This window comes from Trachymyrmex septentrionalis, unplaced genomic scaffold (assembly GCF_001594115.1).
Source record: "Trachymyrmex septentrionalis isolate Tsep2-gDNA-1 unplaced genomic scaffold, Tsep1.0 scaffold25, whole genome shotgun sequence".
Taxonomy (NCBI): Eukaryota; Metazoa; Arthropoda; class Insecta; order Hymenoptera; family Formicidae; genus Trachymyrmex; species Trachymyrmex septentrionalis.
In genome coordinates, this window is record NW_017305408.1 from 1,126,145 (window position 1) to 1,140,427 (window position 14,283).

The 14,283-nt window shown below is 38.1% G+C and overlaps 3 protein-coding genes across 3 annotated transcripts in view; 1 reads left to right on the forward strand and 2 right to left on the reverse strand.

Annotated features, from left to right (window-relative positions):
• Positions 1-1,555, reverse strand: part of LOC108748907 — an 11,535-nt gene extending 9,980 nt beyond the window's left edge. The window contains exon 1 of the mRNA XM_018487324.1: positions 1,536-1,555. The gene's annotated coding sequence lies outside the window, so the exon portion shown is untranslated. The remainder of the gene's footprint in view (positions 1-1,535) is intronic.
• Positions 1,556-4,703: 3,148 nt separating this feature from the next.
• Positions 4,704-6,275, reverse strand: LOC108748858 (H/ACA ribonucleoprotein complex subunit 1-like). The gene is made up of 2 exons (XM_018487229.1): positions 6,219-6,275; positions 4,704-5,653 (listed from the first exon to the last, which is right to left on the reverse strand). Exons 1-2 carry the CDS (start codon positions 6,273-6,275, stop codon positions 4,964-4,966), a joined length of 747 nt encoding a protein of 248 aa, XP_018342731.1. The 3' UTR covers positions 4,704-4,963.
• Positions 6,276-12,566: 6,291 nt separating this feature from the next.
• Positions 12,567-14,009, forward strand: LOC108748873 (probable H/ACA ribonucleoprotein complex subunit 1). Its single transcript, XM_018487261.1, has 2 exons — positions 12,567-12,632; positions 13,168-14,009. Exons 1-2 carry the CDS (start codon positions 12,567-12,569, stop codon positions 13,903-13,905), a joined length of 804 nt encoding a protein of 267 aa, XP_018342763.1. The 3' UTR covers positions 13,906-14,009.
• Positions 14,010-14,283: the final 274 nt, after the last annotated feature.

The window sequence follows — 14,283 nt, forward strand, 5'->3', positions numbered from 1 at the left end:
TGCCGTTACTGTTTTTGTTTTTTCAGTAACGATTATTTACTTTTTCTATTTGAACAGTAACGTCACTATATTTTTACAATAACAATGATGAATTTAGCCGTTACTTTAATTTCTTACTATTTTTATAACTAACTATTTTATATTATTTTTATAACTATTTCTTGTATAGCACAGATTTTTAAGAACATTTTAATGAACATCCTGAGAATGTCTCAACGTTCTGAAAACGGTCATAGGAACATTTCTGGGATAAAAAGTGCTGTATAGAATTAATAAATCGTATTATTTTTAATTTATCTAGCAGTTATTTTATAATAGAAATTTAAATATTGAAAAATATTTTGTACTTTAGATACTCGTATATCTTAGGCTGCATTGCAATAGTTACTACCAATACTGAAAATCTCTGTAGTATATATAATAACGATAAAATATAACGAGTTACAAAATGTGAACGGTAATGCATTATTTTTATGAAGTAACGTTTTTTTTTTACATTAAACTTACACTCATACTAATACTTATGTTGTCAATTTGCAACCATACACAGCATAATATCAGCTTTAGGCGATGCATTTTTCGCGAAAAAATAAGGAAATATCGCGAAAGTGCATAGAGCGCAACGACCATCGTTTTCTGCCTCACTCAGCCGCGTCGCCTCTCCGCCCACGAGATTTCTCTAATTGAGCGCGATAAGATCGCCGTCTGGAATCTTATTAGCGGCACGGTCGCGACGTAACGAACGTCCGTAAAAAGGAACGGCCGGAGGTCGCGCGTTCACACTAAAATCACGACGTAAAATCACAGTTCCGCACCGCATTTACATCATAAATGTATATTGTGCCTCTGGTTACGCCTAACGCAATGGGAAACTACTTGACGTAACGTTATCTTCGACAATCGTGAATTAATATCATCGACATCAACATCCCCGTTACTTTCCATCCTGGTGCCTTTTCCGAGTTCCGAAGCAGATGTTCGTAACCGAGATTAATGCTGGTATTAAACCACAATTTCTCAAAACGTAACGTGTTGTTTGTTGTGCAATTGAGATGTCAAGGCGCATGCAATGCGACTTTACTTGAGTATTATCGCACTCGAAATGAAATATAATTGAGAAATGACTAATAATGTTAGGCAATTTAATGAAAAATCCTTTATAAGCATATTTCATTTGGAAGATAAAAGATAATAGTTTGATAATGGTACACTTTTTAACTGTATACGTTAATAGAAAATTCTAGATCTTAGGATTACTATTACAGCTTTTACAATCTCTGAGAAACAGCAATTATGCGCTTTTCTTGAATGGTCCGCCGTTTGTTAAAGAAGATTACGTCACGGTTAAACGGAATAGCGTAGTCACTGCGTGGATTTATTAGAGATACTTATTATATAATCCTGCGTCGACTATGCCGAATGTTTATAAACGTAACGTGTACATCCCCGTTTATTCCTGTATGCACATGCGACTAATCGAAGAAATCTCTCTTTCCTTTTACGCGCGAACTTCCTAGGCTATTAACTATGATTACCTGGCACGCACGTGTTAGATAACCCGAGATTTGCTCATCGACCGATCGCGTCTCGAGCGTGTAACACTTTTGCACACTCGCAAGAAGATAAATTTAGTCAAGACTTCACTCGATGTCTGTCAGTCTTATTGAACGATGTTTGTCAATCTTCACGTTTGTCTAATCGATTACATAGACGATATTGAACGCGTTGCCGTTCTATGACTAATCAATTTTTGCGACCGTAACAATATTAATAGACCATTGGGTAGACCAAGACGTAGATGGGAAGATAATATTAGAATGGACCTTAACGAAATGGGGTACGAGGGTTACAAATGGAGGGATCTTGCTCAGGGACGGGAACAGTGGCGGGATTTGGTATTTGCGGCAATGAGCTTTCGAGTTCCTAACGCCTAATAATAATAATAATAATAACAATATTAATAAGGTATATAATTCGTCTACAATGAAAGTACCGCTTGTTGCGGCATCTAAACAAAGGCATGTCATCGTCTTCCCCATAATTTCACCAAATTGCATTAGATGATGCATTTCTCGATGTATACGTAACAAGCAAGCGTGACGGTCTCTCTTGTCCCAGGAGTTCCTCGACTTCCTTGGATTTTAAGATTACTCGTGTGGATTTTAAGGTAGCTCGCGCTAGTCGCTTTCAGTTTCTAGTCTAGTATGTGCGGAAGCGGACCGAGCATGCGGAAACGAGACCAGGGTGTGGTGAAACGACGCTGCTATCCGATCATACGATATCGGAACGACGAAAGTAAGAGGCTGGAGAAAAGGAAGAGTGCCGCGAGAACGAGCCGCGATGACGACGATGGCGTTCAATATCTCTCGAGTCGGCTCGGTTTATCCAACGTATTAATGAGACACATTATCGCCGGGACGTATCACGCTGCTGCGCGTAGGATGGATTGTATATAATGTACATAATTGTACATAAGATGCACGTATGTGAAGGAACTTGTATAGTTGAGATACAGGTCTATAACCGTGGGAGGCAATTAGGTCTGCGTCCTGACTGATTACTACAGAGTTATCCTAGCTGTACAAGATGTTTCTGAAATAATGCCCATTAATCATACAGTGCTATTTCTAATAAAGTAAAAAAACTGAATCGAAAAGTCCTCTACCATTTGATAGTTTTCACAATATTTTTTTTTAGTTACTCAATGAGCAAAATGTACAAAATCGACATATAAGACATATTTTTAAGAATTTTTTAAGAAACATCTTTAAAATATCTGACAAAGAACACCGAAAGATATCTTAAAATTGTCTTATACATTGATTTTATCTGTTTATTCGGCAATGTTTAGAGATTAATATCTCGTTAATTATTGCGAAATTAGTGGGCGTTATTTCAGAAACACCCTGTATACGTGAGATGAACACACACAGAAAAATATTATTCTATTGTTAAGAAAAATAATTACTCAATTTACTTTCTTTTTTTTAAGTAACGATTTTTTTTCTTTCATTCTTTAACAAAGAATATTTTCTTGATAATAATCTGAAAGTATACTTATTATCAGAGCTCGCTCATATTTAAATAATATATTTAAAATATAGAAGAAATGAAGTAATTATTTAGTCTTAATTATTTTAAATAGCTTCTGATGTGTTTCTTATTTAATATTTTAAATAAGTTTTCGGAACCTATTTTATATATTTTCTATATTAAATAAGTTGTAACGGTTATTTTATCGAGTCTTGCTTGTCACAAATTTTAAAAAAATTCGTTAATATACAATACTTAACACAAAAATTAATTTTCTCTTGAAGAACATTTATAAAACTGATCGGAAGTGATTTTATATAATAAATAAATTTGTTTCAATTTAATGCTGTTGATTGAAGTATTAAATTCTTACTTAGGAATATATTTTCAAAATATGTTCTGAAAAAATTTGATGATTGTAATAAACTTATGATAATTGTACATGAGCGGGTACATGACCTTTTGAAAACAAAAGCAATTATTATTTGCACTGTATGTATATTTTTCTGTGTGCATAACGTAAGGAAAATTTAAAGATGATACAAAATCTGAAAACAAAAAGTGAGTACAGCGGCAACATTATTTGCCTAGAGTATTTTCACGGAAAAGAATGTGAGGAAGTCTCTATTAATTCCAATGATGCCGATTTACGTTCGGAGTAAATCTAGTTATATCTCTCATAGGCTAATTAGATTAGCAATCAGGTCAGATTAGATTGAGAAATGCACAACTAAGACTGCAGTTAATTTACTGTCGTTTATTAATTTATGCGCATTTTCCAGATATCTCGAAGGTACGAACATATTTACGATCAATCGATAAAATATAGTATTAAATGAAATTAAGTGATAGGCTTAATATTTTACGATTGATAGACTGCTTCTGATGCGTATATTAAAAGCATTTATTTAACTTTCACACCAGTTTACATGAGAAATATATGTGTGCGTGTAATAGAATTTTAAAAAATCATGTATTTCAGAATACGTTACGCTTAATTAGAATATATTCGCATGTGAAATAAAAGCGAAATAAACTAAAACATCGACAGATCCATAAATTTTGATAACGTCGGACAGATGTCGTAAACGCGTTTATGCGTAAATAGCGTTTCAAAATCGCGCAACTGTATGGCAACGTGCCCTTTCCGATTTTTATACACTTTCCACCGCGTCCCAGGAATGATCGTCGAAGCGATCGGTGCAGCCCTGAAAAATCGAACGACGCAATTGGCGGCTTAACAACTTACATTAGTCGTGCCGGGCTGATTCCTTGTGGCGCAATATGCGCATACGTCGCGCACGATAGCGCGTAATGCGTGTGTCGAAAGTCTACGAGATTAATCTCCTAGGGAGAGAGGCGAGAGGATATTCACGGATATTTACTGCAATTTTCGCATACTGACATTTACGTTTTACGCCTTCCCCTTCCGCCGACGCGGCCGTTCGTTTACTTTAACGATTCCTATATGAGTGACGCTTTTTCTATGCGGTACGTATATGCCGCTTGTGGTGAAACAGGTGTATCTTTCTTGGCGCAACTCACGTAATATCGAAGAGTGAAAGTTTCCTCGCAATTCCTCATAATCGCATAACGTGTCCGGTTAATACGTTTCTCTACCGCTTCCTCCCCCAACCCTCCCAACAATTCGAATGTTTCGTAAGCAGTCGTTATGTAAAAAAAAAATACTTTATTTATTTTTTACATTTACGGGGTGTATAGTACAATTCGAGGATTGGATCACGAAGAATACAATATTTACGCATCGTATTGACTTCTATTAATTAACGATGTGGCAACTTTTGCCGGTCGTTCCTCGATCCTTCGACGATCGATCCTTCGAACATCTCTTGGTCTCTTGGGCCGCGAGCCGTCAAACAAAAAAGGGGAAGACGATGAAATCTTCGTTTCTTCTCATACGCTCATTTTCTCAATAATGTCCGCCGAAATCACCGCCGCCAAAGTCGTGACCGCCAAAGTCGTGGCCGCCGAATCCGCCGATATCACCGCCGCCGAAACCACCCTCGTCGTGATGACTCTTAACGACTACGGGATAAGGCTCTTTGACGACTACAGGTACCTTGACCGGGTAGGGCACTGGTTTCGACACTTCGACCGGGACCTTGACTGGTACCTTGACCGGATAGGGTACCTTGATGGGCACTTTTATGGGTACCTTGACCGGGAAGGGCACTGGCTTCTCCACTGGATAGGGCACGTGCTTCGTGACCTCCACTGGGTAAGGTTTCGGTACGTGGACCGGGTACGGACGGTCGACAGGTACTTTGACTGGCACCTTTACCGGATAGGGCACGTGCTTCGTGACCTCCACCGGATACGGATGCGGTACTGGCACGTGCTTCGTGACCGTAACCGCCTTGATGTGATCGGTAGAGATTATTTCGTGGCCACCACCAAATCCACCTCCGCCTCCGAGTCCACCGCCTCCGAATCCACCGCCGAAATCATGGCCGCCGAAACCGCCCCCAAAACCACCGTGATCACCCAGACTTAGCTCCAGTCCACGCTTCGATTTTTCATCCTTGGGCTTAGCGCTAGATTCGGTCTTCTTCGCCTCTTCGGCTACGACCGATAATACTAGGCCGCATAGGAGTATTACCTGTCGAAAGTAAGGAAACGGATGAGCATCTTTGATCTTATAAATTGTTTTATAAGTATTATTGTGTAAGATTTATGAGTATACGTGACGTAGATATATAAGGCTTCTCTCTTTTATTGTAATTTGTTTTGATAATTTTTTGTGGGATTAATGATTTGAGAAAATATTTTTAAAAAAACTTTTTAATTAAGATATTGACAAATTTGGAATAAATTATTAGATAAATTATTATTAGACAGATTCGAAGTATGTATAATTATATTATGTATAATTATAGTATGTATAATTATATTATATAACTTCACTAAAATTTTTGGAAATATAATTTATGTTTTATCAATGGTTTTGAAAAGAACGAAGTACCCAAGAAATGAAATTTTTAATAATTTCGAGTTTGGCATACGACAAATTTGCAAGTCAAAATTTGCTTTTAAGCCTATTCATATTTATGAAAAAATAGGCCGCTTGAGAATGAGAGACTGCGCCTACAACACGTTACAGACTGCTAAGTACGGATCGGGTTTCTACAAGCGATTCGAGCGGCTATCTTGTTGGAGCTACTCACTTTCAGCTTGTCGGTGCTGTTCATGTTGATCGGCAGTGAGCACACTGGTACCGCCATGGTCTACCCTCGCTTTTATAGGGGACGCAACGGCGTGTCTGCTGGGCAACTCGAGCGTGCCGATGAAATTGTCGACGGGTAGGAAGTTAACAGGAGGAAAGGAAGACAACGCACTGTGGACGACGTCTCCTTTTCTTCGTCTCCCTTTGTCTTCGCGTCTATTTTCTCATTGCTTTTTTTCTTAACCGTCTCGTCGCGTTTTCGAGTCCGTTTAATTCGAAGTAGAAACGCGTCTCTGTAACAAAAATCGAAAAAGATCCGTACTATTTGATACGCTTGCGTGAACTTCTCGCATAAACTTTTCTCAGTGATGGTAAGGCACAGTAGAAATAATTCATTCATTGATGACAAATTCTCTTAATTATTTTCTCAATTACTTTTATTTTAACGATTACTTTATCTACTACTAAACTTGAAACATTAATCATACAAAATAAAATTTATTATAGTTTGTTAATGTGTATGATATGTTATCTTAGGATATTTTAACATTTTATAAAAAATATGTACTTGATACGTAAAATAGATATTTTATATATTCCTTTATCAAAAAAAAAACTTTTTATGTAATTCTTCATATTTCAATCAGTATCTATTTTTGCTTTGTTAATACGTTTCATGATTACGTGTTATAAAAATCTTAATTGAAAATCGGATACATTAAAATAAATAAGGGTAAACATTAAATATTACACATAAATTTTTTATTAATCAGTTTGATCGATCTTTTTTTGTGTTCTGCGAGCTCTTTTCGAGAGCTCATAAATATTAAAAGCTTAATTAATCCAAGAAGAGAGAATTGAAATTTTTTGACAACGAAAGTGTTTTTAACTTTTTTTTTTCACTTTACGGATATATGAACGCATTGAAACATTTACATTCAGTCTCAACTTGTTCAAACTTAATATACTCGTCTTATTTCCATAGTCATAGCATGCTATGTTCAACGTATTATCTCTTTTCTACAGTTTCGTGTGCCGCGACATTTGTCGCCGAGAAGAAGAGCCGTCGTCACCAGCCGTGAAATTAGAGAGAATGATTCGAAGATGTTGGCCGCTATGCCGCTTTAATAAGAAGTTGTTGGAACTCGTTAACGCGGTCGGATAAAATTCTTGCATACCGGAAATGGTTTTCGCTGCGAAACGTAGAAACTCGGTTTTGCTTGGTGATGGCGGCACGATTTTTGGTTTATCACACGTAGTTCCCGCGGGCACAGTTAATCTCGGAATGACTTTGTATCTCGATCTCGGTTCGAAGGGTATTAGAATACTCGCGTATCCATGGTTTATCAGGGTTATCGATACGAATAAATTTCCATACATTTGAATTTGGATTTCCATATTTGAATCCGAAAATATTGATTTGACTTCTGGCGGGATAGGGAGTGTTTCGAGAGGTTTCCCTCCCTTTTGATTGACCGTCGATCGAACTGCAACGAAAATCGAGGGTGGGATGTATGCGATAGTTTCCACTTGACCTATACCCGAGGATTAAATCGTTTCGATGAATTTATAGTGATTCACTGGAGACCACAATCTGCTCGCGCTGCTGTTTTCCGACACGATTACGAAATCCGTCAATCGACGATTTTGGGCACATCGGAAAACTTCGGTTTTATTCCTTTCAACAGTTTTCTCATATGAGAGTCTCTCGGTAGCAACTTATTAAAAATTAATTAGTACATTTACCACGAATTTTTCGCATTTGAAATGTTCTCTCGGAAGGTATTTATTGCTACGTCGAGTGATAACGAAAAAAATTATACTATAGAATGTAGGCAGTTAATTAGCTGAAACATCGCTTCTGGCTAATCGACAATTGCGCGAGCGTGCATGACGACTAGCTATTAATTTCTGAAGCCACAAGTCTAATTCATTGAATTCAAAACTAATGACACGCGCTGGTGCCGAGATGGCTAATTTTCTGCGGTCATTTCTACTCTAAACCGGCTATCAATGTATATGTTTTTATCGAACAGCAACAACGACAGACCTGTACAAATTGATTGAAAGTTACCGATTGCTGCGCTTTAAACTTATTTCAATATATTACATGTTTGCATAATACATGTAATATAAATTTAACGTTATTTATTTATGTTATTCATATTAATAAATTAATTTTACGCACTAATGTCATTATGCGCGCATATATAATATTAAATCAGTAATAATAAAATGTTTGGATAGGATTAATGTGTGTATAGAAATGACATATTAAACAACATTCGATTAAAATAATCTTATTACGAAAGGTTCAACTTTACGACAGTTCATGGACGTTTTTGTTTGCGATGCACAGAATCTTCACGTAACGCTATAGTTAATTCTTTCTCAGGTTAAACTTCTCTGTGCACTTATTGTGTCATAAGTGGCTTTGCGTAAAATGTTATTACGTTCTGAATTACATATACGAGCAGCGCGATTTTAATTGCGAAGTTATTTGCTCGAAAGTCTTCCTGCAGCAAGAATAACGTCAGGAAACTGTTGAGCTCGCTGTAGGAATATCAGATTAAATCTATCGTGGTGAAAACTTCAGTCGGTTTTTTTTTTTCGTTCGGACGATTGTAATATCATTACGTATACGGAACTTGGTGAAGTAAGCTGACCGATTATATTTGCCGGATATAATGCAAACGATACGTGCTCGTATCGAAGTTGGCGATCCCGGTGTATGATCGTACACTTTCTACCAATCTCCCGATATTTATGAGGCCGCAATTATGTAAATTTTGACAAATCGCACGTCCTCTCCACAAATCTTATTTAGAAAACTTTTTCACAAAATCACGAAAATCGCTTTTGATCTCACGACGACATCGCAAGCCGACCTCATCTGTGCTCGTATGCAGATTAATCCCCTGCACGTGAGCACCCGTGTCTAATGTCAACGTAAATGTCTGCATGTAGTGTATCTTTCCTCTGCCAAAGTTCATTAGAATCGCAGAGTCGACGTCATTAATTTAACCAGCGATATTTTTTCAAGCAGTAGTCTCGTCCGCGTAAACGTTAATTGATTTTGCGGGAAGCCATCTCTGAGAATTCTGATGCAAACTTTCAATTGGCGACCCTTATCTCCGCAGAATTTTTTTTCTCGAAGTTCGAGTCACTTGAACTTTAGACCGCAGAAGAGGGTGGCGACGGTGGCGTATAAATGCGCCCTAAGTGCACCAGTGGATTCTCGCGCGTTACGAGACGACAGTGCGGACGAACGTCGTCGGTAGTGGGATTTTCGCGTAGTCTGCATTTCTGCTTCACCGACCACAAGCGTAACCTTATGCAATAATGGGAAAGGCTTTGGAGTCGGCCAGACTGCGGCTCTCATGAATATATGGATAGATGTTCTCGCTCAAGGTGTTTATCAAGCCGTTTTCTAGTTACATCCTTCCCACTCCGTGACATCGCCCATCGAACACAAATGTAATTTGCACCCTGGAAAGATAAAAGGGAATTTTAATTATTTTGACAACCTTTTTTTTGAGAGCTTAGTTAGATTTTTCTTCGAAGGTGGATATTCTGGGACACGCCTCGCGTGTCTATCTGGCGATTGTAGGTTCATAAATTTTTACTTTTGCTTGTATTCGATTTACTTTTTTTTTTTCACTGCGTTCACGTGTTACGGTTAATGAACATGTATATTTTACGCATGGTTAATTTTATGAACATTTATCAATCTTTGGGAAATTGCGAATTTTTCCATTTATTTCAATTATTAAATTATGCGTCGAAAAAGCGTTTATGTATTACTCTTAGAAAGAGATAGGACGCAGTTTAATCTTTAAAATTACAAGCTGACCATTTAAGAAGAACGTAGGTAACAGCGGCAAAAACTGCTTGCGTAAGTTATGGACGCCTATAAATAAAATTATAAGTAGGCTATTTTAAAGATTGTACTGAATATAAAATGCTTTATTGGGCGGCCAAAGAAACGAGTCAATAAAAAATTGATAATTGACTCTCTCTTTCACTCGTGTATTTTTTTTTTATTTATCAAACTAGAGTGTACTAAGAAAAATGTACAAATTGAAGATATACTATAATCTTAACTTTTTTATAATTACTTCGTTAATGAATTATGGTAGTTTAGAAAAGAGGAAATTAAATTTATGTTACGAGTAAAGCATAATAAAGCGTAATAAAGATATATAAAATGGGCCATGATTTTAATAATTAAACAGAGAGAGAAGTGAAGATTACCACATCGTATCCCACATCATGTGCAATATGTTTAATTATCGCGCCCGTTTTAGTCGAGAGAGTACAACATATCAAATAAAAGTAACTCGGTTAAATGATTTTGTAATGAGCCTATTCTCATTAAACGAAATCTGTGACCGATGCATTAAATAATCAATACTATTGTTTACTAAATAATGTAAATGCTCGGCAATGTTGAAACTTTGCGATAGTCTGTACGAAATGTAAATATTTGTTTGATACGTATATCGCGCACATATCTAGCCTATAATTATACGATCAGTATAATTGAACAAATATAATTGCATATTCCTTGTGTAGTAATCATTTTCAAATAAAATATCGTATGCAAGTGAGACCTTTTGCAAAGATGTCATCAGAACATGTTTACCTAGAATTACATTGGTTCACCTGTCAATAAAATGTCACTTGGAAATGATATGAGTAAAAATTGAGCTTAATGCCAAAGTATCCATGAATCAATTATGAAAGTAGTTTCAATAAAAAGTTACTGCGTCAATGGCTTAAAGCGGTGGTATATGTCTTTATAAGATCTGATAACTGTATATTAAAATCAAAGCATATAGTGTCAAAGAAATGAGAAAAATGTCGACTTCATTTCGACATCGGGTGATTCAGGTGTTACGTTATTAACGACGCGGTCGATTGCCAGTTTAGACCTTCGATTCCTTTAAAAGTATTACTAGGTGAACAAAAAATATTACTACTAAAACTTGGCGAAAGTGATTGAAAAAACAACACGTTGATTGCGTCACGATGTGTTGAAATGCAAATTTTCACGTCTCTTTCATGGTCACCAACGTGTGTAACGTCGACCGCATTAGGCGTAATTAAACATTAGTTGCAATTTCTTGGCAACTTCCTTTGTGTATTGCAAATTTATTTTTTAATTAAATAACCATCGACCATGATGCCGGGATATATAATGTACATGTCACATGGAGAAAGTCTAATTGTTACATCGTTTTGTATGTACATCGTTTCTCTATGGGTTTAGTCACGCTTATGAATCTTCTTATTATTTAATTTACGTCGAAATCGAGCTTGCTTAAAATCGGCCGTGAATTGATTGAGAAAGATTTCAATTTCTGCACGCAAACGTAAATTTCATTGTCCGAAATAGTATAACATGGTTTAATTTTGGCGAGAATTATGCGATGTCAAAGTTTCTTCCTAGTCGCAGAGGTTAATTGCTTGATAAACAGAATTTATCGATAAAAGTTATGTTTTAAATCTCGAGTGATACTTTATGAGTGCTAATAAAATGTTTATCGAAAGTGTGTGTACGTGAAGATCGTAGAATTAAATTTAAGATCGCCGATTACACGCCGTCAAATTAATTCGAACATTCCCCATCATATTACCATCCACTTATATCTTAGGCGAAAGCTTGGACGCTAAAACCTGTTATGTCTTACAGCTTCCTTAAGACTTTCATGATAATTATAATATTAAAGCAAATACGGATTTTAAGCAATTTTTTGAAATTGTATCTTTAATATTATATTTTTCTGTGAGATTGCCTACTATCGCGATTGATAATGACACACCAACTTGTAGTATATCATTTATTACTTTGCTTGTACATCGTCGAATTTCCTAATTGTCTCTATTTATACAGTGAATAGCGATGCATTGTGTAATGCGCTAAGAGCTACGATCACCGTTATGTCCAATAAAATTTACGCGAGGTGCAAAAAAAAAAGCAAATCGAGTCCGCTTATAACGGTTCTGATGTAAAAGTGAAAGAAAGACAGAAAGCGCGGATTAAGACGGGCACGCGAAAGAGTCGGATCAATTCCGCACTTTTGAATTGCGGTTCTTCCTTGGTGAGGGGATAACGATTGGTACTAGTTGAAACGAGCGACGGGGCGGCGACGTTACGCGGCCCGTATCCGGGCATCCGGTAGTAATCAACCTCGCCAAGCGGTAGCCCGTGGGAAAACGGCTTAATGTTGAACGGTTTTGTGCGGGATAGCAGCACAATCGGACCACCTTAAAGCTGGCGTTCCGGCGTTGGACGAGCGATTTTCCGGGGAGTGGGCCAGCGAGCACGGCGAAAGTGCCGGTATATATGCTGCTGATTGGCACGATGCAACTTCAGTGTGCACTCCCGAAGGCTACCATGAGCACTTCGCAGGTGAGCATGCGCTGCTGGCACAGCGGCGCGTAAATAGGGCTCTGACAAGGGTATCTTTAGGGTATCTCGCACGGCGGAGGATTATGCACGGAATTATGCGCGCGATAAATGAGGAACGCGTCGGGATTTAGTATTATTGACGGTGTGAGATAATAGTGTTGGTTTCTCACACCATCACATACAGTGTTAAAATTCTAGAGATTACGGTGCGATTCTTTGTTCCATTACAAGAGTGAAATTTTCATAAATTTACTTTAAATAGAATACGATATTAGATGTTTTAATATACTGATTATATTTTTATCTTGCAATATTTGCTCAAAATGTTTGATGTTTATGACAGACTATAATTTAATTTTGTTGTACATCATGCTTTTCTTGAAATTTTCTTTGTTTCCATTTCTTGTATTGTCGAATCATTTATATGCGTGAAATTTTTGTGAACTCCAGCGAGATCTTCAAAGCTTCCCAAGTTAACCAAGCTAATCTAAACCTTGACCATGTAGGACCGCAATTAACACACATTTATTCGCAGATCCTCGTGCTCCTCGCCCTTGTGGCGACGGTGGCTCTGGCCACTGAGACCAAGAAGTCCGACAGCAAAGGGGCCGAGTCAAAGGATGCCAAGAGCAAACGCGGACTGGAACTGAGTCTGGGCCATGGTGGTGGCTTTGGCGGCGGCGGTGGTTTCGGCGGCCACGATTTCGGTGGCTACGGCGGTGGTGATTTCGGCGGCGGTTTTGGTGGAGGCGGCGGCGGTAGCGGCGGCGGCGGCGGCGGCGGCGATGGTGGAAGAATTTCCGGCATCACGATCCATCGCGAGGTCTCGGTGCCAGTTCCGGTGCCCTACACCGTCGAGAAAAGCGTACCAGTGCCTGTACACGTGCCGGTGAAGATTCCGGTGGACAACCCGATACCGTATCACGTACCAAAGCCTTATCCGGTTCCAGTAGAGAAGACTGTACCAATCCCGGTGGAGAAACCGGTTCCAGTACCCGTCAAGGTGCCCATAAAGATACCCATCAAGGTGCCTGTTCCATATACCGTACCATATAAAGTACCTTACCCCGTGGAAAAGGAATTGCCCTATCCGGTCAAGGTTCCGGTCGTCGTAAAGGAATCGTATCCGGTCCTGGTGCATGAAGGCGGTCACGGAGGTGGCGGCGGCGGCGGCGGTGGCTTTGGCGGAGGCGGCAGCTATGGCGGAGGCGGTTTCGGAGGCGGACATGGTGGATTCGGTGGCGGTCATGAACTTGGTTTCGACCTGCATTGACGATAGTCTGATGGCAATCGATATTAATGATACTCTTGTATATAATTATTATGTTTCCTTTTTTTTACACTGTGCTGTCTTAGCAGAATAAACATTAAATTATTAACTCGGCCTCTTGTAAAGTTCTGCGTTACCTTATCCTTTGCGTTTGTTATTTACACGAGGAATTTGTTCGAAGTTGAGCTTTATTTTACAACAAGTAAAACTCATTTTTCTGAGTGTATTGTATTCTTAATTGCTCGTGATATTTCGACGATTTTAATTACATTGCGCAACTGTAGTGACAAGAAATTAATCATCAATTTAAATGTTTCTGAAACCAGCTTGTTGAATTTTCTTACGTAATACGTTTACAGAGATATTGCAAGTTATCATACT